Raw genomic sequence first — 27,663 nt, forward strand, 5'->3', positions numbered from 1 at the left:
GCCACCAAATACGCAGCAGAATATAACATCACGTGCGACTTTGATGATACAGGCACTAAAATACCTACAAGTAAAGACCCTACACCTGCCAACGAGACCAAAACGATAACCTCACTTTCACCAAAATCAATAAAAGAGCTGCTGCGATCAAAGATCACGGAGAAGTATATAAAAGAAACAAAACAGCAGACATGGCTTGGAGCCTACACCAACCAACGACTCCAAGACAAACAGATTTCACCAACAGCCAACCAGATCCTGAAGAAGTGGAAAAACATTCCCGATATTGTCTACAGCGTAAACAAGAGCATACGCCAACAACTACTACCAACAAAGACATACCAACAAAGCAAAGCACAGATGACCATCACAGACACCAAATGCAGAATGTACCACATGGCTACAGAATCAACAACACATGTACTGAGTGGCTGCTCAAAGATCGCCCAAAGCCTTTACACAGCCAGACACGACAGAATGCTGAGACCGATATACCACTGTTTGCTGGAAAAGTACAACTTTCAGGAAAGCGACAATGGAAAGCCATTGGTACCAACAAAGTCTACCATCAGCAGTACTTCAAAATGAAAAGGCAAAAATATAGTACTGGAATGTACCGGCCCTTTCAACTTGAGAAAGCTCCAGAAAACAGTGCCAATAAACCCGGCATAGTTGTAGAAGATAAAGAAACTAATGACACTATTTGAAGGCACAGTTTGTCAAGTTGGTAAGATTGCGGAGAGAACTGTTGAAACACAAGAAAATAATAATACACGGAACTACGTAGTCTCCCTCGCATCCGTTTTTAGTGTCGTCACGCAACGCTCCCTCTGTGGGGAGGGAGCGTTGCGTGACGACACTAAAAACGGATGCGAGGGAGACTAGGAACTACGTGCAGGCATCAAAAAAGAGTGCAAAAGCTCGTGTAAATCAGATTAACATAGTGTTTGACTTTCTCGCAGGACATCACGAACAGCTAAGAAAAGACCCAAAACAATTACAAATACAGACAGGGAAGTGAACTTTCTTATAGAACGATGCCAGAAATGGATTTTAAGCCAGAACGTTAATATAGTCAAGAAGTTCTATGAATATGCATAAGCTGAAGAAAGGATTGAAAAAAATGATGAACTTAACCAGCCTAGACTTAGTCCGCTGATCAATGTAAACATGATATATACAGACAAATAAAACTTGCCATAATAATAATAATTCCTATCACCTTTGGCTTTGATTATCTATTTTGAAAAAAATGTAAACAGACCAGCAATTGCAATTCAAACTAAAAATTTTTTAAATTGGTAACGTAAACCAAACTATTAATATGATTATTACACCATTATTATAACGCTAAGGACCACTTAGATAAAGTGTTTCCTTAAATGGAAAGAACAGTAGTTTTTTTGTTTAAAAACCTGAATATATTTCCTCTTATCATGACAAATATTCTAAATTTAGCTATATATTATATCTCAACTCCTTATATGGAAGTGTAGCGTGTAAACACCTATTTATGTTAATCAAAAATCGGTAACTTTATAGTTTAACAGGCAGTATTCCGCTCATTTACAAAATGATTATCAAAGGTGCTGTAGCTATTGTAACTGGAGGAGCTGGAGGAATTGGACGTGCATTTTGTGTGGCTCTCTTGGAGAATGAAGCTGCCTTGGTAAGGCTACTATACCTAGTAACAAAGACTAGGTTTATACTATTATAAAGTTGTGTCACGCGAGGCGAGATGCCGAACCGTGCATCGTGTATTTTTAAAATAATGATCTGATATGTATTGACTCAAAAATATGTTGATTTATACTAACATATCATAATTTAAAGTAATCTTTACAATTTGAGCTTTGATTGCTCTATCGTTTAATATGGAAAAAGCTTGTTGGCACTGAAGTAAAACTGATCAGTTTCATGAGTGTTTACTGACTTGGGAAAGATCGATTGGATGGCACCGTAGCCACAGGAAGCCCAAGGAAATAAAAAAAAAAAAAACATTTATAAACTAGTCCCTGTATATGATTCCCTAGGTGGTCATACTAGATGTTAACAAGGAAGCGGGTGAAAAAACCCAGGAAGAGTTACGAAGCAAGTACGGACCAGCGTCTGCTAAGTTTATAGCATGTGACATTTCTAACAAGGAAGAGCTTACAAGTTAGTGCTTGTCAATATTTACAACGTTTCTTGTCCAAAATGTTTTGGTACTAGATTGGTTTTCGCAAGAGTGGGAAACTATACAGAAAATTCCTTGCCGTACCGCACCGTAACATATCTTACCGTAGCCGTAACTACGCGTAGAAGTGAAATGAATTACTCGGGCGAAGCCATTTAATTTCAGACAGACAAGTATCGCTTACATGTAGGTGGTGTTGTAAGTCAGTATCGTTTTTGTTTCTCATTCATACGATAGTCGATAGATATATACGATAGTTATAACGATAGATATACGATGTATACGATAGATATAACCCGGAAGATATTTTTCCATGGCCTGGAGATTTGTGAATTGAATACGCCATTTCATTTTGTCTACGAAAAGGAAGATGCTGCAACAGCCATTATCGTGAGCGCGCTTTTTCCTACGACAAGAAATGAAAATAAAATGGCTTTTTTGACCCATAATTCTTTTTGCGCGCCAGACTGAGCTAATTTTGAATTAATGAATTTATATGCAGATGAAAAGCCACTCTGTTACGAAATACATTCGTTATTAGCATCATCATTATTATTATCATCTATTACGAAATACATTTACTCAGTGTTGTTTCTCGTGGCAGATGCATTCAAGGAAACTGTAGATGAACACGGCAGACTCGACATTGTGTGCAACAATGCGGGTATTGGTGAAGAGGTCAACTGGGAGAAATGCATTGCAGTCAATCTGGTAACCACTACAATTGTTCACATTTAAATTATAATCTTTGATAATGATGAATTTATCCAGTTAGGGTCCCGGGGTACAGCAGCAGGTCAGGTAAGGTTTGCGCTTCTGAAAGCTTTTAACCAAACATAAAAAATAAGACGAAACTTAAAATAGATATATCTCTCTGTAATTTAATCTTCAAGTCCATACCTCATGATCCTCGCACAGTATCGTCATTATTTCATTAATTATTTCATTTCCAGACGGCCACCATTCAAGGCACCTACTTGGCATTTGAATACATGAAATCCGGGGGTGTAGTAGTCAATACGGCTTCCATGTCAGGTATATGTATATATATATATATGAAGAGTAATTTTAAATTATTCGAGAATTCGTGATCTCCACTATAAGAACTAAACTATGATATTTGATCGCCTCGTTACAGCATTTGTACCGATAGGCTTGGCACCAGTGTATAGCACAACAAAGGCTGGTGTCGTAATGTTTACAAGAAGCATCGCAAAGGTAAAATACCATGATTGGGCAGTCGAGCATTTTTGGAGCAATACAAATGAGGAGTCACTACTGCAATGAAAAGCTAACCCAAACCGATAAGAACTCACAAGGCTGTCACTTAACAGTAGCGAAATCATTTTTGAATATTGCTTATGCAATCAAATCTCTAAGACAAGGATCCGTAACGGTCACGGCACCTCTGCTTTAGTAAATGATAGTGAGAGTATCAGCTAGTATTGCCTTTGGTTTTCAGTGTTGATAGTTTTTTATGCTTATAACTTATTGCAATTTTGAGCCGCCAATACGGGTTTATATTGGTGGCCTAGCTGGGAGAAAATATGATTTTGTATTGGCTGTAGTCGCGAAGCGACGAAGACCAACACACCTCTTGCAGCACTTTGGAATGCAGCTAAATGGAGGATATAACAATAGGTTTTTTTCCAATTCCCGTGAGATTGAAATTCTTTGTTTTGTCCTCCAAATTTGAGCTTCTCTGACGTCACAAGCAAGGGCTCTATACGGGATATATTTTCTTACAACGCCAACTCAAAATCGCAGTACGTTTTGTATCGCGATTCTCCTATCAGGTTTATATTGCTGCTCTCTTCCGATCAAACTTATGGGAGAAACGCAATACAGAAAAGATCTGACATTTCAAATCTTATTCTTGGGCGCATGCGACGTCATAGCCGCCATGTTGGTTAACGAATTCCTAATAAGCTTCTCTTATTAGATCAACCAACATAGCGTCTGTTTCTTTGTTATCTATATATCGAGGGATTTTGAATCACGTGGTTGCACTTTTCCCTTATCCCTAAGAGGTTCGATATATCTACCGCAGTGTACACTCTACTGTATATAGTCACCAGTTGACTGCACAATACTTCTGTATTTAAGGCTTCCCTACAGTCCAAAGGTGTCCGCGTATGCTGTATTTGTCCAGGAATAGTTGATACTCCCCTTTTGCCCAAAGACAACCCAGGAATGGCAGAATGGATCGAAAAACGAGGAATTGTTCAGTAAGTATCGATGACAAAAAACCGTAAATCTATTTTTTTTACAACCGAAAAAAAATTAACGAATTGCATCAATACCCTGAAACAACCTCGAGCTGCTCAACCGCAGGGCACGGCTAGCTAACTCACAGATCGATTTGTAATTTAGCGTGTTAGGTTTTGTAGAGGAAGGAGAACCCGAAGAAAAACCTTTGAATCAATGGAAAGACCTTACAAACTCTACTGATATGTCAGTGGTGTCAGGATTGAACCCGAGATCCCAGAGATGAGAGGCGAATGCATTAACCTTTGATTCCTTCTTGTTTTAACTTTGTTTGTTTACAGACCAGAGTTCATTGCCAAGGGTCTTCTTCAGCTTATCAATGACGATTCCAAGAATGGAGCAGTCATGAGAGCCAACGCTGCTGAAGGCATGGGATACATGCAGTTTGAAGAAATGGACATTTGATAGTAATCATAATAACCTTGATGAATCGTAAAATACTCCTTCTCACCTCTGATCTGTTTAGCCTAGTGCACATTTGTCTCCCTCGCATCCGTTTTTAGTGTCGGTCGTCACGCAACGTTGCGTGAGGACCGACACTAAAAACGGATGCGAGGGAGACTAAGTGCACATTAGCGACATGTGATGACATTTCCCTAGTGTGAAACGAAACAACAGGGAAAACATAACGGGAATATTGTGTTAGAGTGCTTCCATATATCCGTGAAAAACTGCGTAATGTAAAATTTAAGCTCGTTTTGTGGGTTTTGGGGAGGCTTCTCTCCTCCCCAAGCCTCCCCAAAACCCACTAGGAACGCCTGGCTACGCAGGCTAAATACTTCTTTGTTACGAAGATTAAGACGCGCTTGCTGGTCGCCATGTGGCCATCAGGGCTCTTGTTAGCTTAACCTTGCATATAATTAAGTTTCTTATGTAATGCTAATGACGTTACCTCGAGGGTGACTGAATAAGTAACGCAAACTGTACTAGTAATATGATTATCACACCATTGTTATAAATCTAAGGACCAACTTAGGTAAAGCGTTTTCTTAAATGGAAAGTTTAAAAACTTGAATATTCGAAAATAACAACGGATGCTTCTTATAAAACTGGAATATACTCAAGTGGTATATACCAACTCCTTATAAGGATGTTTAGCAGGTAAATATTTATGGTAATTAAAAATCGGTAACTTTATAGTTTAACAGGCAGTATTCCACTCATTTACAAAATGATTATCAAAGGTGCTGTAGCTATTGTAACTGGAGGAGCTGGAGGAATTGGACGTGCATTTTGTGTGGCTCTCTTGGAGAATGAAGCTGCCTTGGTAAGGCTAAAGATCATTAGATCTATATATAATTATAAAGTTGTGCTTAAAACCTCGCTAAACCAACAACTCAACCCAGCAACCGCTCTTTTGTATTGTACATACTTTTCCTTTCTTCGTTACTACAAATGTAAGGAGTGTTGTACATATTCTACACTATACGTATTGGATAATTAAACAATAACCCAAGGTTATGTAGCAAGTTAACAAGTAAATAAATCATTATTGGTACCTTGGAGTTTGATTTTTCCCTATCGTTCAGTAAGGAAAAAGCTTGCTGGCAAGTCAAAATCAGTTTCCAGAGTGCTTACTGTCTTGGGTGAGATCGATTGGATAATAATAAACACTCGGCGTAATCAATCAACCACCTGAACAAAGGGAGTACCCCCCCCCCCCCCCCCCCCGGGCGCTGGTAATCAATTTTGAAATCAAGCGAGATTGATTAGCTCGTCCTGGTCAAGGAAACAAAGCAAAACGAATTGAAAATAGTGATTCCCTAGGTGGTCATACTAGATGTCAACAAGGAAGCGGGTGAAAAAACCCAGGAAGAGTTACGAAGCAAGTACGGACCAGGGTCTGCTAAGTTTATAGCATGTGACATTTCTAACAAGGAAGAGCTTACAAGTGAGTGCTTACTAGTATTTTAAAACTTCGTTCACTCTTTTCTTTGGGAATATACTCTGCAAATGTTCTTTTTGATCTACGTCTCGACCATACTTCGTTGGTCTTCTTCAGGATCTGGCGTTATTGAATATTTTTTTCCAGTACCAGTGACCAAAGTGAAGCTAGCGTCGGATTGGCAGCGTCGGATTGATATTCATTGAGATTCAGAATCATTTCCGGGGGAGGTCAAACAGGTCATTCTACTAAAATCCTCTTTGTCCCCTAACGGTGGCAAAATCACAAACGAACTCCGATTAAACTTTCTTCTCTGATTTCTATTCATGATATTCTACGCTCTTAGTAGAATACACTGCCTATTCTCGACGAATTTACGGATTTTGATCTCAGCCTCGGATTGGACTCGTATTACATCTCAGCCTCGGATTGGACTTCTATTACATCTCAGCCTCGGATTGGGATCGTATTACATCTCAGCCTCGGGTTGGGATCGTATTACATCTCAGCCTCGGATTGGGATCGTATTACATCTCAGCCTCGGATTGGGATCGTATTACATCTCAGCCTCGGATTGGGATCGTTTTCGATTCAAAGTTGTTTTATTAACTGATATCTAAGGAATGTTAACTTTATAAACTTGTTCTTGGAAAGCGTGATAGTCAGGGTAATCAATAGCCCGGCAAGAAACTATAGCTTTAGAATCCGTGTCCAATAATACGAAGCTTAATAAGTTTTGAACTTCGATTTAAAGAGATGTTTACAACTGCTATTAATATGTTTTTTTTACTTTTATCAATCAAATTAACCATGAATCAACAAATTTGCTATATCTAATGCCATCGCGATGACAACTGCAGGCGGCGATAATGCAAACTTACTAATTTGTACATGTACTTACTAATTTGTGCCCACGTATACAAATTTTTAGCTAATTTCCTCGAGCTTGAATATTAAAACTTCTTGATTAAATAGTTTAAACAAATGGCAAGGTGTTATGAAGTATAATTCTATGAGCCTCACACCACCTTGATTTCATGTCTGCATTGTTTATTCAGTTAAATGTGTTTCTCCATATCTTGTCAAGAAAGATATCTTAATGCCAGTATGATCTTTATCAATCCACACGGCTCGTGTTTCACATCTAAATTCAGTTCCATTGCATGCAACAATGTAACCGGGGAAGGGAAAAGGTCTTTAAAATGTTGAATCATATTTTTTAAATTTAATATAAAAACATGATCAATCCGAGGCTGAGATGTAATACGATCCCAATCCGAGGCTGAGATGTAATACGATCCCAATCCGAGGCTGAGATGTAATAGAAGTCCAATCCGAGGCTGAGATGTAATACGAGTCCAATCCGAGGCTGAGAGCAAAATCAGTATCATGAAATGTAGATTCCGATACGAAGGTTAAAAGTAAAATCGAGTTCACTATATGAAGGTTAGAAGTGAATAAATTGAATGTTTGATAAAAATTAAATCGTCAGTCTGTTGTTGTCAGTTGAATGTTTTGAACGTGACTTGTAATACGAGTCCAATCCGAGGCTGAGATCAAAATCCGTAAATTCGTCGAGAATAGGCAGTGTATTCTACTAAGAGCGTAGAATATCATGAATAGAAATCAGAGAAGAAAGTTTAATCGGAATTCGTTTGTGATTTTGCCACCGTTAGGGGAAAAAGAGGATTTTAGTAGAATGACCTGTTTGACCTCCCCCGGAAATGATTCTGAATCTCAATGAATATCAATCCGACGCTGCCAATCCGACGCTAGCTTCACTTTGGTTACCAGTGGCGGATCCAGGATTTTTCAAAGGGGGGTTCCGTTTCTTAAACTGTGTATAATCCTCTTTTGTTTTGTCGATGTTTGACAAAAAAATTGGCTCTAATCACCTAATTTACTATCTAGTATATAATAACGCTATAATAACACGATCCAACGCAAAACTACTAATATTTTTTTATTAAAATTTATGTAAGACATATTTCTATTACCTAAAAGATCAAACCTTCAAGGGGGGTTCCGTGGACCCCTTCGACCCCCCCTGGATCCGCCACTGAGAACTGTTTTCCATTGTTCATTCTCCATTATAACAAAAAGATTCCACTAAAATAAAGCCCAGACTTTGCCTATTGGAGAAATGTACTTTCCATAGAGAAAGGTCAGAAAGTCACCCTTACAATGAGCAAAATAAGTGATAACCGATCAAAGCCGTCTCTCGCACCGAGTGAAGTCACTCCACCCTGAAACACCGATTTATCACAGGATTCGCTCCAAAACTCAATAAAATAACAAAGAACTAAACAAAGTACAGATTGGAAGCAAAATATAAGGTCGATTACCAATCTTACGAGTTAAATTGATCATTGAAATCGTGCACTGATTTTTGCATTGTCGGAATGCAGCGCTTACTTTGGATTGGCTCCAAAACTCAATAAAATAACAAAGAACTAAACAAAGTACAGATTAGAAGCAAAATACAAGATCGATTACCAATCTTACCAGTGAAATTGAGCATTGAAATCGTGCATTGATCTATGCATTATCGGAATGCAGCTTACTTTGGAATATATGATAAAATTGATGTGACCCACAATGCTTCGCGAATGAGTTCGAGCTAATTTTAAATCATTGCATTTATTTGCAGATGAAAAAGCACTCTGTCACAGAATACATTCGTTATTAATAATAATAATAATATTTATTATTATTAATCATTATTACCATCCATTACGAAATACACTTACTGGAGTTGTTTCTCGTGGCAGATGCATTCAAGGAAACTGTAGATGAACACGGCAGACTTGACATTGTGTGCAACAATGCGGGTATTGATGAGTCCAACTTGGAGAAATGCATTGCCGTCAATCTGGTAACGATAGTTTTTCGAATTCAAATTACAAAATTTCATAAAGATGAATTTGTCCAGTTAGGGTCTCGGGGTACATCACCAGGTCAGGTCAGGGGTGGCGCTTCTGAAAGCTTTAACCAAACACATAAAAATAAGACGAAACTTAAAAAAATTGTATCTCCTCTGTAATCTTCAAGTCCATGCCTCATGATCCTCGCACAGTATTCCAGTATTCATTATTCCATTTCTTTCCAGACGGCCACCATTCAAGGCACCTACTTAGCATTTGAATACATGAAATCCGGGGGTGTAGTAGTCAATACGGCTTCCATGTCAGGTATATCTATATATATGAAGAGTAATTTCAAATTTGAGGATACTTATAAAAACTCGAAGAACTTGATGTTTTTCGGAATAAGAAATAAGCATAGACAGATTGCAGCATCACGTTATGACAGCCATGACAGGAGGCAGGAACAATTGAATCTGGTTTAATACTTGGTGGGACTACTTGCAGTCTACGATTTCGAGTCTGAGCTCCTCTCAGATATTTGACAAGTTATATCAATGTGTCATCATACCACTCCACTTTAAGAACTAAGCTATGATGTTTGACCGCTTCGTTACAGCATTTGTACCGATGGGCTTGGCACCCGTGTATAGCACAACAAAGGCTGGTATTGTTATGTTTACAAGAAGCATCGCAAAGGTAAAATACCACGAAGGGGCAGTCGAGTATTCTTTTGTTTTTGAAGCAATACAAATGAGGCTAAGGGGTGACTCAAAACACCTTGAGATTTAAATAACATTGAAGCAGCCGCCATGTTGGTTGACGATAACAAAGCATTTCTCATTAGATTTTCTTGTTAGATAAAGTAGCATGGCGGCTGTTTCATTGTTATTTATAGCTAAGGGATTTTGAGTCACGTGGTTGTACTTTTCCCTGTTCCCTAAGAGGTTCGATATATCTACCGTATTGTGCTGTATTGTATATAGTCACCAGTTGACTACACAATACTTCTGTATTTAAGGTTTCCCTAGAGTCCAGAGGTGTCCGCGTATGCTGTATTTGTCCAGGAATAGTTGATACTCCCGTTGTGCCCAAATTTCTCAAAAAACGAGGATGTGTTCAGTAAGTACCAATAATACAAAATCGAAATTCCGGGAGTATGTTTTACAACAAAAAAAATTATATAAAAAAAGGTTAAATTATATTGATACCCTGAAAAGACTTTCATCAGGTTCCCTCCACACGCACCACCGCTGCTATTTACAACACACAACACTAAACTCACAAGTTGATTTGTTAGGAGGGAGGAAACTGGAGAACCCGGAGAAAACCCTCGTGGCAAGGGAGAGAACAACACATCAAACAAAATCAACTCGCATATCAAGTCTGAGCCGGGCCGGGTAATGGAGGCGAGAGCCAAACCACTGGGCCACCAATGCCACCCTCTGACGCTGCTTAAAAGCAGTGCACGGCTAGTTAACTCACAGATCGATTTGTAATTTAGCGTGTTAGGTTTTGTAGAGAACCCGAAGAAATACCTTTGAATCAAGGAAAAGACATTATAAACTCTACTGATATGTCAGTGGTGTCAGGATCGAACCCGAGATCCCAGAGATGAGAGGCGAATGCATTAACCTCTCATTCCTTCTTGTTTTATCTTTGTTTGTTTACAGACCAGAGTTCATTGCCAAGGGTCTTCTTCAGCTCATCAATGACGATTCCAAGAATGGAGCAATCATGAGAGCCAACGCTGCTAAAGGCATAGGATACATGCAGTTTGAAGAAATGGACATTTGATAGTAATCATGACATTGATCAATATCACAAGACAATACTTAGTCATGTAGGATGCATGTCTCCTATTTAAGCGCATTCTCATTCCCAAAGATCACACTCGAAAATATGTTAGAAGTGATATTGCAAGCCAAACTTCGGCCCCTTTTTCAATAGTATGAAAATAAGTTGAAAGTCACCACTTTCAACTATATTTCCATCACTTGGAGTGCGCACAATTTGTATAGGAAATCGCAAGATATCGAGTACAATGTACGAGAAGATCGTGCGATTTTCGTGTGTTTATGATACACAAAATTGATCCGAGGGAGCACATTAAAATTTTGTTTGTGTAAAGAAAGTTATTGCACTTGGCTGATCCATCATGTGACAGGCGTTCCTCGTAGTGTTTTGGTTTCGGCCGATCCGAATGGAGTAAATTCGCTAGCCCGACTAAAGCAAGGAACAACTGCCATAAAGTGTAGCGCGCGCACGTAAACAAGCACTACAAGGAACGCCTGTCATATCTTAGATTACGTGCGCTAAAATCGAAGATAAACCAACACAATCAAAATTTTAACGTGCTAAAAAATAAAAAAATAAAAATAAATAAAATTTTAACGTGCTCCCTTAATTGATCAACATAATTGGGACAATTTGGGATTTAACTGTAATTCTCTTGTCCAATGAGAATCGAGTTAATCAGTGATTCTATAATGACAATTGAGGTCCACTGATCCATACACACCGTCTTGCTAATTGTCTTCATTTATTATCTACATTGGTTTAATAGAAATGTAAAAAAATCAATTCCTTGAATCATCAGTTATTATTTATAAACTATCATGTTACCTATTCAAGCACTGCAGACAGTTATAGCTTCGGCTGGAAGTACTTTTTGTAGTCTATACCATTTTGTTTCGTGACGCGCATGACAGCAGCGTTCTTGGTGTCATCCTCGATGAGTTCTATTACACCAGAAGCAATCAACTCAGGCCTGAGATAAATGAAAAAAAAATCTCTAGACTTTTTGACTTCATGCACTCTATTAGCCAAGGGAAAAACTGGATCAAGTTGGCATTGTGTATTGTGGGACTGTCTTAGGGGACAAAATAGAAGCCATCCCTTCATTCAGTTCCCCTAAAACAGTACCACATTGCACTGCGATGCCAACTCGACCCAGTTTTCTCCTCAACCTCGGAATGGCTAATTACTTGAATACAAGTAAATAAAATACAATTCGTCCTCATTTCGCGAGGGTAACACCTTACAGCCAGATGTTAACAAACCGGTGGCCCTCCCTCCAGGGTGGAATTGTAATTATATGGAAGGGTTGGTATTTGCGAATGGAGGAAAGTCGTACAGGGTTCGTGCTGAGGTAACCACTTAAAATTTAAGGACTATTCAAGGAGTATACAAGGACCCAAAAATGAATTTTCAAGGAGCATGTTCAGCTAACTATGCCAAGGTTTTACACGGTGGTTGCACATGGCCGACTTTCAGATTTTTCAATCTTTCTGACTAGATCTATTTCAGAACTATGTAAGTAATGATCGAAGCAAAAATTCTAGGAGTTTTCAAGGAGTTTCGCTAAAATCGAAAATTCAAGAGTTTTTCAATTCCCCTTAAAAACGTGAATTAAATTCAAGGAGTTTTCAAGGAGTTTAAGGAGTAGCACGAACCCTGGTCGTTAGTAGTAAAGGAGCACCGCAACAAGCAGCAACATTACTGACATGGCAGGTCCAAGGATCGGTCATAGCAGTGAGAGGAGGCGCACTGGCAGCGACCACCACCTGTAATCAGATTACATCTTACATCTTACCTTCCGCTCTAAAGCAGTCGACTAAATAACACGCAAACGCGTAGAATTCACGCAAACCAATCGAGCTTTACTTGGTTTTCGAAACCAAACTTAAATGAGATTTTCGATAAAAGCTTCAATTACTTAACTACTAATTTTATCGATAGGGGTGCAAACCTAGTCTTCTCCGCAGCCGTCATTAGTCTAGATCCTCACGGACCCTGGGACCGAAAGTAATGGCATTTGCAGATCAGCCCAGAGGCTGTTTTCAGGTTTGATCTTGGTGTTAGCTTTGCCCTCGGGGTTATATCAGTCCAGAGGTTGTTTCAGGGTTTGATCTTTGTGTTATCCGTGCCCTGGTTTTTATCAACCCAGAGGTTGTTTCAAGGTTCGATAAAATGATGAAGAGAAACCATACCTTAATAAACCAAATTTCCGAATGTATTTGGCGGTAAGCCTGTCTTGAAATTGTGGATTGGTCAGTCCACCGTCTACCACCATCGGGGTGTCCGTGAACGAGGGACAAATACAATTGATTCGAACACCATCGCTATCTTTAAGGCCCTTGAAAAAGAAAATGGATAGTTCTAGTAAATAAATCAAGAAAAGAAGGAAGAAAGTAACAAAATAACAGGAGAAGCGAAAAAGGCTGACAGCTAGATAGTAAGGAACGAAGGAAGGAAAGAATGAATGGATGAATTGAACGAACTGAATGGAAGGAACAGAGGGACGGTCGGTAGGACGGAATGACGAAAGAAAGAACGAGCGAACAAACAAACGGACGGACGGACGGACGGACGAACGAACGAACGAAAGAACAAACGAACGAACGAACGAAAGAACGAATGAAAAAAGAAACAAACGATTGAAGTAAGAAGGGATGAGACAAGGTGGGAGTAAGAAAGAAATAGAATGAAGAATGAAAGAAAAAGACAACAAGGGAGTGGGAAAAGGAGAAAGGGAAGGGAAGAAGATAGGCTTGATGATAAGACAATTCACAGACAGACAACTACAATTTATTTTTATTAATAATGATTACGTTAGTCCTTCGTTGGAGTAAAAGATGGATTTGTTGAGATTCTCACCTCCAAACTTCTCGTTAATCCAACAACAGCATGCTTAGTTGCTGCATAAACGGGCATGTCAGTAGCTGGAATTAAACCTGTATAAAAGATACACGTAAAATAAGAGCTATAAAATAACCCATTGCAGCATGTAAGATGCCAACAAGTGGAGTGAACGTTTACGAATTAATAGTGAAGTATAAATGTTTACAGCTAAATATCCTTCGTTAATCAGTTTCACCAGTTGTTTCAAGATATCTAGAAAGGGATAGGAGGTACATTCTATTGCCTTCAAACAAGTCGAGGCATTTGGGTCAATACATTAATGTATAGAAACTGACCCAAACGAACAGTTTTTTAAAAGGAATAGCGTGCAACTCTAATTTCTGCTACTATATCAACCGAAATGGCAGCGATTTCTTTTGTTCTAGTTCGCGTGACGACATAGCCGTAATGTTGGATGATATAAACGAATGACTTGGTCTTGATCTTCTTTAATAACGTTCCTGTTCGGGAAATGCTAACCGAAAATAGTTGACCCATAATTCCTTTCGATGAACGCGGTCAACTCAACTAGTGATAATTCTCCGCTTTTCTTAATTTTGTGATGACACGTATAGCACGAATCTATTGGGTTCCCGTTGAATCCCCTTCTTGGCCAGAATTTTGTTAAAAATCAGTGAAAAAGCAACCACGATAATGTAAGATTGATTCCTGAAATGAACTCCCAACTGGAGGGTATATAATCTTGCGACCCCATAAAAAGAATTCAAAAAGGATTTCGGTAGCAGTTGTCTCAAGACCTTATAAGGGGAATGAAAATACCATAAGTCATCGCGCCCACAGGCAAGCTGCAAAAACTAATAATAAAGAAAGCTGTATAAACAAACAGAGAATTTAATTTTAGCGGAAAAACAGCAGCTGAGCTCACATTTCAAGTGCTGTCAAATCAATAAAAATGAAATGAAAAAATAATTCGAACTTCTTCATCAATCCCGGTTTATTTTTAGAAATCTTCTTTAACGATAAGATTTTTTAGTTATATATATTTTTTCACAATTGATATACAAATATGACATGTTTTATAATTGTATATTAATTGTAAAAAATAATAAATGAAAAAAGTGAAAACAAGAGAAAAAACGATATAATTTTTTTTGAAAGAACTGGATGAAAAAAGATAACCTATTTATTTGATTATTTTTAAGTGATCTTTTTAAAAAATTTTTGAATAAAAGTTCACCCTTTTATGATCTTATATTAGATATAGTTGAGTTTTTTGATAAAATGAGATGTCATTGGTAATGTATAGTTTTAAACCTACATGTGTATATAATAATTAATCTCGAGGGTTATGCTAAATGCACTCCGATTGGTTCCCGCTCAAGTGTTTCTTTTCGGTTCCAAAATTACCCGAAATTTTTCGGATACGATGACGTCATGATTGTCATGGGAACATGGCGGGAAGGCTAAAAATTCACCGCGGGTTGTGTAATCAAGCGTTTTTGCCGCCTCTGATCGGACTAGTGTGGACGCGAAACATTTTATCCGTTTTCATGTGTGGACGGAAAACTTTTTTTTTCGGTTTCGGTGTGAAAGTTGCGGATTCAAATTTATCCGGCATAGTGTGGACGGGGCCTAATACGGCTAGCCGGCGTTTTTAAATAATTGTTCCACTCTGGAGACCGTATTCAAAAAAATTCGTTTTCGGTGAAATTGAATTGAATTGTTCCGGATTCGCCCGGACTAGTGTGAACGGTAGGCCTAACCGAATAAATAAAAATTCGGATTCAAATTTATCCGGCATAGTGTGGACGAGGCCTAAGTATTTAATTTGAAATCCAGTGTCCACTGAGATATGGCGGCAATCTTGAATTATGGAATGCCGAGTTGGCAAACCTGAAATTATAAAGCAACGGGGTTACCCTTTCACTGAAATAATTTGAAGTCTTGGCGTTTCGCATATTGTTCTAACTACCAGTAAATTCAATTTATTTTTTTCCGGTCCGGTATCCTAAAAAATCATGCGTTCTGATTGGCTGTTTGAGCGGGCGCTATTTGTCAGTATCTGCCCGCGCTCGCGGTCCGGTATCCTTTGCCACTAAACAACAAAACAAAACGATTACAAAAACAAGTAAAAAAAATAAGGGAAAAAAATGAATAAGTTATTTACCGTCCTATAGTCGGTCCGGATAGGGCAAAAATGTGCCCGAGGTCTTGAAAACGGCCTCGGCCCGCATATTCAAGACCTCGGGCACAATTTTTCCCTATCCGAACCTCCTGGTCGGTAAATAACATATAGTTCTTTTACATGAGCTTCTAAAGTTATATAAAAAGGCACTCCGACAGCTGTGTAGAATATACACTTTCCAACATTTGCCCCACGGCATCCCATAATGTGTTGATTAAATCAATAAAATTCAAGATGGCCGCCGTATCTGTAAAAGGTCTATTTATCCTTAATGTTATAGATTTGAAAGGGGTAGTTTAACTATATATATACTTGTGACTGAAGGAGTTACTAAGCAACTCAGTCAGTCTCAGTGAATGTTATAGATTTGTAACTGACAGAGGTACACTGTTTCATAAGACTTGAGTAAGTTAAGAGAAAAGATAAAGAAAGAAAAGATTAGAATCGCAGAGCCCCATGAATAAAACTAAACTAGACTTTTGAAGTTTAAAGATTTCTAATTATAGATTTTTAAACTCCTTCGCCATAGGCGATGAATACACTAACGCCACTTTTTGTGCTTTGTTTCTTTTAATAAAAAAAATATAGTTCTAATTTATATATATCAAAGCCATCTTCACCATAGAAAAGGGGGAGCTTAATTACTTATTTGTTTAGTTGAAGCTTCGACTTCATTCAATTGTCAGTGCAACCACATTTCATCGTTTCGGCGATAATTACTTAAAAATGGAGCGGAGTGATTCTTAATTTCTTGCAGTAGAATAGAATAGAATAGAATACCTTTATTTAAACACGATAAAATTTAAAGCTAAAAGCTTGTGGGGTCGTGCATAAAATAAATTAAATAAATAAAATATAATATAAGTATGAATCTGTAAAAATATAGCTAATTAACTTAGATAACTTTAAATATCTTATATATAATTCTCACACACATTCACATACACAAACTGCGCAAGCTATTAGACCCGCCAGGGGCAGAAAACACAGACAAATGCGGTGAACACCGTCAAATATTTTACTTTCTGCTTAATTAGAAGTTAGTTATCAAAAATCATTAATAAAACATACGTAAAAATAATCAAATTTTGCGACTAAAATTGAAAACCTTCAACCTACAGATTTTAATTACTCAGTTTATAATTGAAATGTTTAAAAGATTGGCACTAGGATGTTCAGTTTTTCAAAGAAAATTTAGCCTAATTTTCAAAATTTTTAAGCCAGTGGTATAATTTGTTTGGTTTCCTGTGAATCTTTTTTTTTTTTAAATATTCAAAATCACTTTCGATGTTTTACATCAGGTGTGTCTCCGAGTTCAATTAGTTCATTTTCAAAAAATAGAACACGGCCAGCTGTGCGGAGGGACTGGGGAAAGAAACTTGAATGAGGATAAAAGAACGTGGATTTCAGCTCGGAACACTCCAGTAAAAAACCTCAGGTACGAGGTACCTTAGTCAAATGTAAATCCATCACAAATCATGGTTGGAAAAGGGTTTTTTCTTGCTGGACAAATCTACGACTCCTTCTTAGTAGTCGTGACAATTTTGGGGGCCATTTTGATATATGCATCCTTCTACGCAAATATTTCACTCAGGACAAAAACTAACGCGTTTTTCGTCAGTCTTGTTACGGCAGACTTGTTGACAGCCACGTTAGTCATGTCTCTTGACAGCGTCCACCTTGCAAAATTTCCAAAATGGCCATTTTCCCGAGTGACGTGCAACGTTTGGAACTCCTTGTTCGTGGCACTGGGAACATCATCGTTGGTCAATCTGACTGTCATGAGTATTGACAAGGTCAACGCTATAACCAGACCACTTTATTACAGCACGGAAATATCCAAAAAGACACTGATTGTCTTGGGATGTACTTGGATGTATGCGGTTATTAATGGCATTTATTTGTACTTCCTCTGGGAGCAACCGGATGTCCCAACACCAACGTGTAGGGAGCTTTCCGTTTCGATGGAACATTCGATCCCTTTACTAATACTCAACATGTTCATTCCTTTCAGTGTCTGCTTGGCAACGAATGTCAAAATCTTAAAGATTTCCAGGGAACAGGCCATTAGAGTGAACGCAGTGATCAATCTGTCTGAACAGCAAAGCAAACTCAAAGCAAAGAAAGGCGCTCGGACCATCAGTCTTCTCGTGGGCGCATTTTCATTTTGTGTACTGCCATTTTTTATCTTCCATGCTATTGATGCGATATCAAACGAAAGTCTCCCTGGAAGGCTTAGTGTAAGCCATATTGCCAAGTGGCTTCTTTTCTCAAACTCCGCTTTAAATTGGGCATTATACGGGTTTTTAAACCGAGAATTTCGAACGACATTTGCCAGAATACTTCGAATAATGAAGAAAAAGGTTTTGAGTGGGTTTGTAGCACGAATACCAATCATCAAAATTAGATAAAAATGTAAAAACAGTGACAAATAAAAAGTAACGACAATAACGTGAAATATTAGTTTATATAACTTATATAATTTATAAACTTATATTATATAGTGACTTATTTAAAAGGAACAAAAAAAGAATAAGAAGGAAAATACGAGTTAATGAAATCTTTTTTTACGCTAGACCGCAAAATTTGTTAAGATGTTCATTTTGTTTTTACAATAAAGGATTATCTCAAATACTAAACTAGAAGATAACATCGGCAACAAAGCACTCAGCGAAATGTCTTACAATACTAATTTTATCTAATAAAGTTGAATATTAAAAATACGGAACATATCAATAATGATAAAAACGTGATTTCAATTTAGTTCTTATCTTAATATCGTCAAATAAATACTGTAATCGTATTCTTTTACTCCAACGAAGGACTAGCGTCCGAAACGTCAGTAAGCTTTTTAATCGTTTCACGGTGTATAATTTACCCTTTTATCATTACTGTTTCATTAGAAACACCGACGCAGATCACACTAGTTTTTAGATAGCTATCTCTTCTCTTCACTGTATTCGTATATCAAATAGAGTATTATTAGATGGTTTCTTGAACCACATTGCTGTCTCATTTGATATAAAATTTGATCGACTGACGTATTATCATTCGATTTATACACGTATTTCAAAAAACGTTGTCGGTTTGAGATCTGAAAAGATTTTCTGTGATTTTCTGGTTTTTTTTTTTGTTGTTTGTTTTTTTTTGGCCAAAATGCAGATGTGCTACTTGGACTCAGATCCAAGATTTCAGATCTCCAACCTACAAAAAGGGTGAATAATGCACAAAGAGGAAAAGTACTGTGAGACTATAATATTATAGTCATCAGAGTATGTGTATAATATTAACAAACAGAATGTTTCAGCTGTTCAAGAACACACGCAAATACAAAACATTTGTCAAGCAAACTAAGAACTTGGTAAAGTGAATGGTGAATTTAGAAAATTCTTAATACTGAACAATTCTTTACAATGGCCTGATAGGAAAAAAAAACATCTTTTCATGGGCTGTGGACAGGGTGGGGAAGGGCTATAGCCCCCCCCCCCCCCCACACACACACACTTTTTCTACTACTAGTCTCAATCTTAGCCCCCACTTCCCCCCTCTTTTTAGGTTGCTCCTTGGCCCCTGCTTTTTTAAAAATTACGTAAACAGACTCCATTTTTCTCCATCGGTCCATTTGCAAGGGGAGGGGGAGCGGGGGGAGAAAGGACGTTTTTCTTAGGTTAAAAATTCAGCTGTCACACAGAAAATAGGAATAATTTTGCCTCAAGCAAAGTGTACCTATAGGGAATCAGTAAACATCTGTTCAATCTTTCTGCAATTAACAAGGGCATTTGTAATTTCCCTGTATTTCTTCGAAAATATTGTCAAAAAATAATCAAGATACTGCAGCATAGAAGAAATTATTTAGCCATCATTAAAAAACTTCTAGTAATGAAATTTTGAAGTAAGAGTTGATTTTAGTATTTTATGATTTTTTCTAAACAAATAAAAAATATTTTTTTATAGGATTCTATTGGTATTGCTGCTCCTGAACTCTGGAACTCACTTCCAATATCTCTCCGAAATGCATCAAGTCTTGCCTCATTCAAAACTGAACTTAAAACTTATCTCTTCAAATTAGCATATTCTTTGTAAATAATTTTATTTTGTCGTTGTCTTTGTCGTTTGTTTACTAGCGCTTAGAACAGATTTGTATTTGCGCTTTATAAATAAATATTATTATTATTATTATTAAATAGGATGGTGATAATTACACCTCTCAATTCATCAATATGACAGGATTTGTATTCTTGGAGTGCAACCAAGTGACTGAAAATTCCCTTGAGATACAAAAGACAATGAACAGCTGCCACCTTAGTTGATCTAACATGAGAAGCTTAATGAGGAATAGTCAACCAGCATTGCGGCTATGATGCATACATTTAAAAAATGTAGACTGAAGAATGAGAACTACAAAGTCAAGGCCTGTAATTGAAAGTGGACAAATTGTGGTAGACAAGACCAATACAAATGATGTGGGCAATCAAATGAGGATGAAAAAAAAAGATGCTTGAAAAAACCAATCAAAAAAATATTTTTTTAAAGAATCAATCAGATTAAAATACAGTAAGTAAGAAAATTTGATTACAATCAAATCATTTCAGGGATACACGTCACAATGTTGACTGATCGTTGAAATTTGATTGATCATCAATCGACAATAAATGAACAAGATTTTTTTGAAAATTCTGCTGTCATCAAAGCTTAAGATATATTGTGTGGCTTAAAGTTTGAAACTTAGAAGTGAACATTAATAAATTGAGCTGAATTCTTAAAAACGTCAAAAAACTATTGGTCATAAAACTAGGACTTTTGCTGTTAATGTCTAAAAGAGTGAGCACCTTCAAGGATCGATATTAAAATCTTTCATTACAACACAATAAATTATAAGAAAATGTGATTACAGTCAAATCACTTTGAGCATACTGTACTTACCAAATGTTGATGGGATTTTTCTATTAATATTGATGGGTTTTAAAGTGTATATCAAGGAAATTTTTTCATTTTCAAAATCACTTATATGTGAATAGTGTAGTAATATGGTTGCAGTATTTTTGTATGTGAAATTTTCTTTTAGGAGATATAAACATTTGAAATATCAATATGTAAATGAGATGACGTAAATTCCAGAATGTGTTACATTTTGCAGTGTGATTTACGACAAGTGTTCTAAAGTGAAATAACCCAAAAGTGTACAAAACAATATATTTCAGTTATAAGGATTATTTGCAAATGAAAAAACAGCAGTACTTTCCACCACAACATTTTTGTATAATAAATTAGTCTTGAATTTACGTCATCTCATTTACATATTGATATCTCAAATATCTATATCTTTTAAATTAGAAGACCACATACAAAAATACTGCAACCATACTATTACACTGTTCACATATAAGTGATTTTGAAATTTTTTTTTTTTCCTTCTTGATATACACTTCAACAGCTTCAAGGATATGAAGTACTGTTTAATAAACGAGCAGGAGTGTTCTATCGGGTTTAAAACCATGAGGCGTAATAAAACACGATCTGTGAGTTTATTAAACAGCTTCAAAAACTTTAAGTATAATTCAAAAAAACTTTGGTTGAAGTAGAGCGACCATATATCTCGCAAACATTAACTTTTATACTTGTGTTGTACGTTTTGAGGTTTGTACGTCACTGCCATGCGCAGTAAGTGCAAAAAAGGCTCCCACAAGTTGAAGACACAACATGCCGAACTCAAGACTGGGGCACTAGACGACAATAATTTGTAGGTTGTCGATGATTGTACGTGAGACTGACCTTAATGAGGCTCTAAGTCTTCATCTAAACTTGGATGCACCTTTATTCTGATAAGGTTGTCCATATTAGTATTCTTTATATAAAGAATACTAATGAAGAGGACTTTATGGGGTATAAAGGTCCATGCACGTGGTGTATGGTTGCTCCAATTGGTTCAAATGCTCATCAATTATTCATGAGTTTTTGAACATAAAAGATTGCATAATGTTTACTATTAAAATACATACCTGCTATTGAGGCCACATTGATAATTGTTCCTCCATGTCCCATGCTTCCATTGGTGCTCATGTATTTTATTCCTAAGATGGTTCCATGAACCACGCCTTTCTAAAGTAACAAAATTATTTTAATATTTCATTTATTAGAAAAAAGTGAGCATTGCAGTTATAATTAGGCCAACACCAAACAACTTCTCTGGAGGATTTCCAGTCATGGGTACGTAGTGGTAGGGAGGGTAGCTTCAAGGAGTACACCTTTCTGAAGTTAATTTAATACCAAATACAAAAGAGCATGCAGTAGCAATAACTAAGCCAAGCTACTACTCTTGAGGGATTTCCTATCAGGGTGGTAGGGAGTGGATCATATCTTTTATTCCTAGGATGTTTTCAAGGACTACACCTTTCTGAAGTGAATAAAAAAAAAATTTCCTTTTTTCATGAGGGTAGCACTTAAAAGCCAGTGGCTAACAAACCTGTGGCCCTCATTCCATTGGGAGGAAAACCGGAGAATCCGGAAAAACCCTTGAAGCACAGGACTGAACCAACAAACAACTCTACTCATATATAACACTGAACCTGCCGGGACTTGAACTCAGGTCGCATTGATGAGAGGTGAGCACTCACACCACTATGCCACCTGTGCGTCCCTAAATAAACTAAGCTTTGCAAATGTTTTTAGTGTTTATATCAGGAACGTACCACATTTACATCAATCATTTTATCCCAGACTCCATCTGTCATGTCTGCAGTGTGAACAATGCCTGCATTGTTGCATACAATGTCAATATTTCCAAAGACATCCCAGGATCTTTGAAATGCAGCTGTTAGATACGAACCATAATGAATATCAATTAAGGAAGTGGGTTAATATACTACTGTATAACAGTATAATATATACTACAGCATACTAGCTGTTTAGCAGTTTCCCTCTAAACTTCACAAGGATGAGTTTCTGAACTTTCCCGTTCCATTTAATAGCCAATTAGGGTATTTACTTACCTTCCATTTGATTCTTGTTTGTAACATCACAGGGAACAAAAGCTACACTGCTTTCGCCATACTTGTTTTGGAAGTTTTTAACCTGGTCTTGTCCAATTTCCTTTTTAATATCCAGAATTGACACCTAATATGAACGGAAAATACAAGAATTTATCGCTATTTTTATTGACTATTGCATGTGTTGATCAAGAGAAAATTCCATCAGGTTTAATAATCCACAACAGACTACCATTATTCAAATAAGTTGTTAGAGCATACATGGGAACTGTACTCATTTATAAAGTAAAGTAAATAATAAGTATATGTAATAGGACTCCATGCTGTCCAATTAAGAAATAATTGGACGAGAAAAATTCTGAGGACTTCAAAAATTAGATGAGGATGTACGCCTAGTCCAATTTGGCAGTCAGAGGAATTTTTCGAGTCTAATTATTTCTTGATTGGGGCACAGGTTTCCCATCCTCTGTTTTTGTATACTGGGCTTCCTGTGTTGCAAACTAAAGCAATCTAAGTAAATCTCAGTAGAGTTTGAAAATCACCCCTGAGAATATAATCTCTTAACTTCAAATCTTAAAAATAAATGTTCGAAGATAAATGATAGATAGTTGTTGAAGCTTTTTGAGTGGTTTTTGAGACGATTTTGGGTGTTTTAGGGGTTTTTTGAGAGCTCCCGTTTTGAATGCTATTTGCCGTTAAGAAAAATGATGACAAGGTAGGCAACTCCGCCAATCCCGGCACCCAGTGGCCTTCAAACTTTTTGGGAAAATTATGGCTTTTTCTTATCGCTCGCTGCTCTGCTTTTGATATGTGATAGAAGAGGTATCCGACAAGCTCTGACTGGAATTTGAAGAAAATTGAAAAAAAATTTTTATAGAAAAGGTCCTCTAAACACCGAAATACCCCAACCTTTCGATGATCTCTGATTTGAGAGTGACCAGTCGAGACCAAACGACGACAAGCCCCACCCCCAACAGGTCAATTTCATATCATCTATATCAAATCCCCTGGGGTCCCTAGGGGGTAAAACCGGAAGAAATCTTTGACTTCCGCTCTATCCACGGACCAATAAACGTTCAAGGAGAGAAATGCAGTTGGGTCTCCACAGATGTTGTTTTCAAAGCACCACGTTTAAATCACCATTCAGAAAGCTAGTTCACTTTAGACTTGAGTTATGTTTATATAGTTTCGAAGTGATATTTTCAGCCTTATGGACCAAGCAAAAAAGAAAAGGTGAGTGGGTAATGATGGTAGCCGTTTTTGGTAAGTAACAATTTCAAATTTTCAAAAAAGAAATGAAACTTTGTGGATTTATCTTCGAACATTTATTTTTAAGATTTGAAGTTAAGAGATATTCTCAGGGGCGATTTTCAAACTCTACTGAGATTTACTTAGATTGCTTTAGTTTGCAATACAGGAAGCCCAGTATACAAAAACAGAGGATGGGAAACCTGTGATTGGGGAGCATGAAATCCCATTACCTATTTATTATATACTTGCTTAATTATTCCCATATCAACAAGACCTGTCCAATTAAGAAAATAATTGGACAGTTACCTATATAGGATTAATGAGAAGGTAATTACTATAGGAAATCGCACGATGCAATTAAAGAACTTTCAAAACATTACGAGTGTCTATCAATTCCAAATTGTACGAGAAGATCGTGCGATTTTTTGTTTATAGTTGACTCAACAAAATTTCAGTGTAAAAAATGCGGAGCGACGCCGTTCATCTTTGTCTATTTAGAAGCCGATTTTCAGTCCATCGCACAACTGAAATGCATAAAAAAGATTAGTTCTCACTGCTTTAAAATTTTATTTATATGTTTTCTAAGTACAAAATGATAGAAAATAATTGTTTTGACATTGTTTTGGCTGTGTTGCCATAGTGACTTAATTCTGTACTCCTACGGAGTACAATTAACGCTATAATTGAACTCCTCTCGACCAATCAGAGTCGAGTAATTTTGTTAAGTGTACTATAAAGATATTAATTGTTATTAGTAGTAGTAGTAGTAGTATTTTCATTATTACAGTTATTTTCTGTAAGCTAATGGTATATTTAAAATTGGGGGAACCTTTAAGGTCCTGTCAATGCTTTTAATAGTTTTCCCAAAATATTGTTATTATCTTTTATTCTTGTACATATACCTTCTTTTTGTAATTAACTTTAATTGTTTCCTTATTTAATATATATAGTTCGTATTTTCTTATTCTTATTGACTTTATAATGACGTTACGTAAACGTCGAAACGTCGTCTTTTATTTAAAATGTTTATTAAAATATAGTTTTTATCGCTGAATTTCTTAGTCAAATGTTTTAGTAAAAGTCGCTACTTATATCCAAAATATTGAGACATTGCAAATTTCAAACTCCCATACTCTCCTTTTTACTGCCCCGTACTCGAATTCTTACTCACTATGGCAATCTACTTCCCTTACCCAGATCTTCGTTAATATTCAAAGCATCAATCTCATGACCAATCTAAATGCTTCACATAAACAAAAAAGTTTCACATCCTGACTAAATTTTTTCTTTTGTAGTCGTAAAAACCTTTCTTATTTGATCAGAAAAATAGAGACGCCCCCAGGTCAAATGTTGGTCAAAAATGTTGGTCAAAAATCTGTTTCGAAAATACTTACTTTTGCACCCCTTTCGAGAAGAGCCTTGCATATTTCTCTACCAATTCCTTGAGCTCCACCAGTAATTAATGCAACACTTCCTTTTATCTTCATTTTGCTGGGAAAAAAGGTAAAATTGCAAACAAATCCCAAAAAAACCCGGAGCTAACACGAAATATTCTTTTCCGCCATATTGTTTCCGTTTAGAGAGGGTCTGGGGACGAAGCACAGGATAACCATTCAAAGTTGCTGAAACTATTACTAAACTTATTTTTGAGATTTATTTACTTTCCTTATCTCCTTTCTTTCACAAATATCGTATGCTTTATTTCTTTGCCTTGTTTCCTTTGGGGAAAATGCTTTTCTTTTATCTTTTCTTTTTCTTTAGGAAAAAAAGTTTTCGCAACGTTTTTGGCGGGAAAATGTAGACGCGGCCGCGCAGCCGACTCGTTTCACCGGCCGACCTTCTAGGAAAGTTCAGTTCTTGTTACTTTTATTGAGCATTATTCATAACTAATCCTACAAAATGCTCACAAAATGATTTTTTCTATTCCTCATTTATGCTTAAAAGTTCTTGGGAAAGCTTTTTTGAAAGAAAAAAAAGCGTAAAAGACCAAAACGTTTAAAAGAAAGTGCATGATTCGTCGAGCAAATCGTCTTCCCGAAACAACAGATTATCTATCCATAAATGGTAAGTTTTCTATAACTAGCCGATGTCTTAAATCAGCTTGGTTGTTTTAAGTTAAGATTTTGGGGTTTTAAGGATTTTATCCTATGCAGAGTTTAATAAGAATCTTGCATATCCGTAGAAATCATTGGTCTTAAATTCAGTAACGATTTGCGGAAGTGGCAGATAAATAATACTTTGATTTTAATGAAAAGTAAGCTTAATGTCTTATAAAGATAACACTGACCACACAATTATGTACATAATGATGATGATACTCATGCATAACATCCCATAAAATCGCTGACGGGCTGACAACCGCTAAGATGGCTTTAATCGTCCTAAATGTCCGGTTTAAGGTAACTGCCTTCTTTTGGAACAAATTTTAAACTTTTTTTAAAGCTTGGATTTTCCGGATTGAAATTTAACGCTAATTCCAAATCTGGAAAGAAAAATTGGGTTTCCGGAGTTTTTTTTCGAGATAATCATCATTTAATGGAAGCCTACGCGCGAGCATTTGGAGCAAAAATTGCGCTACCGGAAGTGGTTAGAAAAAATTCAAATTCATAAGAAAATACTTTCACATCCCCATAATGCCTTGCGTCTTTGGGGGTAACCAATCAATGAAAGGTTTCTTAATTGAATTTATACTATACCAGCTTTTATCTGTACAATACTGGTTATCAGTTTATTCCAAGTTATTTTTGCGTGTACAGATGATCAAGAGTTCTGGTCTTACAGAAAATGTATTGACTTACGAAAAAATATTTAAGATTTACCTTAAACGTCTTCAAGCTTCTATCTTTTTCTGTTTTTTACTTCTACATTTTATTTTTGGATACCAAACAATGTATTGTCAATATTGTCTGATCAGCCTTCGGCAAAATAAGTGGGTTTTTACCCTCTGGTTACCCCCCAAAGACGCAAAGTATAATGGTGATGTGAAAGTAGAGGCTAGTCAATCATTCTACCATAATACGTGGATATTGTCGACAAAAAGACAAATAAATAAATTGATTTGTCATATTTTGTAGTTTCGGTGCTCTTAAAAAATCTCATAATGTCGAACATTTTTTCATGTGTTAGAAGAATTAACTTTTCCTAAAATGTTGATATAACCTAGATTTTTAGGAGTTTTTTCGAATAAGCTATTAAAAAATAGAAAGTCCCGTGCAAAATTTGAGGGTTTTGCCCGGTTGAAGCTCAAAACGCGTATGGTTCTTCAATAAAATCTGGTAGATTTTACAACGGTTATACAAAACGACTACTTAACAAATTGACATCATATTTTTACAATAACTTACAAATTTCTCGCGCGCTGATTGGCTATTTTTATCATCAATAAGAGGACAGACAGGACAGAC

At 36.7% G+C, this 27,663-nt stretch overlaps 4 protein-coding genes across 5 annotated transcripts; 3 read left to right on the forward strand and 1 right to left on the reverse strand.

The window, feature by feature from the left end:
* The first annotated feature begins 1,514 nt into the window (after positions 1-1,514).
* On the forward strand, positions 1,515-5,942 carry LOC116289813 (15-hydroxyprostaglandin dehydrogenase [NAD(+)]-like). The gene is made up of 7 exons (XM_089033946.1): positions 1,515-1,669; positions 2,034-2,157; positions 2,781-2,887; positions 3,130-3,211; positions 3,315-3,394; positions 4,283-4,404; positions 4,726-5,942. The coding sequence occupies exons 1-7, from the start codon at positions 1,574-1,576 to the stop codon at positions 4,847-4,849; spliced, it is 735 nt and encodes a 244-aa protein (XP_088890072.1). The 5' UTR covers positions 1,515-1,573; the 3' UTR covers positions 4,850-5,942.
* LOC116289802 (15-hydroxyprostaglandin dehydrogenase [NAD(+)]) lies at positions 5,578-11,821 on the forward strand. Its single transcript, XM_031696738.2, has 7 exons — positions 5,578-5,711; positions 6,212-6,335; positions 9,101-9,204; positions 9,439-9,520; positions 9,813-9,892; positions 10,215-10,315; positions 10,867-11,821. The coding sequence occupies exons 1-7, from the start codon at positions 5,616-5,618 to the stop codon at positions 10,988-10,990; spliced, it is 711 nt and encodes a 236-aa protein (XP_031552598.2). The 5' UTR covers positions 5,578-5,615; the 3' UTR covers positions 10,991-11,821.
* Positions 10,670-25,828, reverse strand: LOC116289812 (15-hydroxyprostaglandin dehydrogenase [NAD(+)]). 2 transcript variants are annotated; one of them, XM_031696743.1, is made up of 8 exons: positions 25,654-25,828; positions 23,012-23,135; positions 22,712-22,833; positions 22,022-22,121; positions 13,853-13,929; positions 13,186-13,331; positions 11,819-11,963; positions 10,670-11,742 (listed from the first exon to the last, which is right to left on the reverse strand). In XM_031696743.1, exons 1-7 carry the CDS (start codon positions 25,744-25,746, stop codon positions 11,840-11,842), a joined length of 786 nt encoding a protein of 261 aa, XP_031552603.1. In that variant the 5' UTR covers positions 25,747-25,828; the 3' UTR covers positions 10,670-11,742; positions 11,819-11,839. The 2 variants fall into 2 exon arrangements, with proteins under 2 accessions (XP_031552603.1, XP_088890071.1); XM_089033945.1 differs by having other exon boundaries at positions 11,719-11,963.
* On the forward strand, positions 17,382-18,969 carry LOC116289811 (histamine H2 receptor-like). Its single transcript, XM_031696742.2, has one exon. It carries the CDS (start codon positions 17,501-17,503, stop codon positions 18,431-18,433), a length of 933 nt encoding a protein of 310 aa, XP_031552602.2. The 5' UTR covers positions 17,382-17,500; the 3' UTR covers positions 18,434-18,969.
* Positions 25,829-27,663: the final 1,835 nt, after the last annotated feature.

Source organism: Actinia tenebrosa, unplaced genomic scaffold (genome assembly GCF_029948245.1).
Source record: "Actinia tenebrosa isolate PJP-AT-01 unplaced genomic scaffold, QUT_ActTen_1.0 PGA_scaffold2__45_contigs__length_23673736, whole genome shotgun sequence".
Taxonomy (NCBI): Eukaryota; Metazoa; Cnidaria; class Anthozoa; order Actiniaria; family Actiniidae; genus Actinia; species Actinia tenebrosa.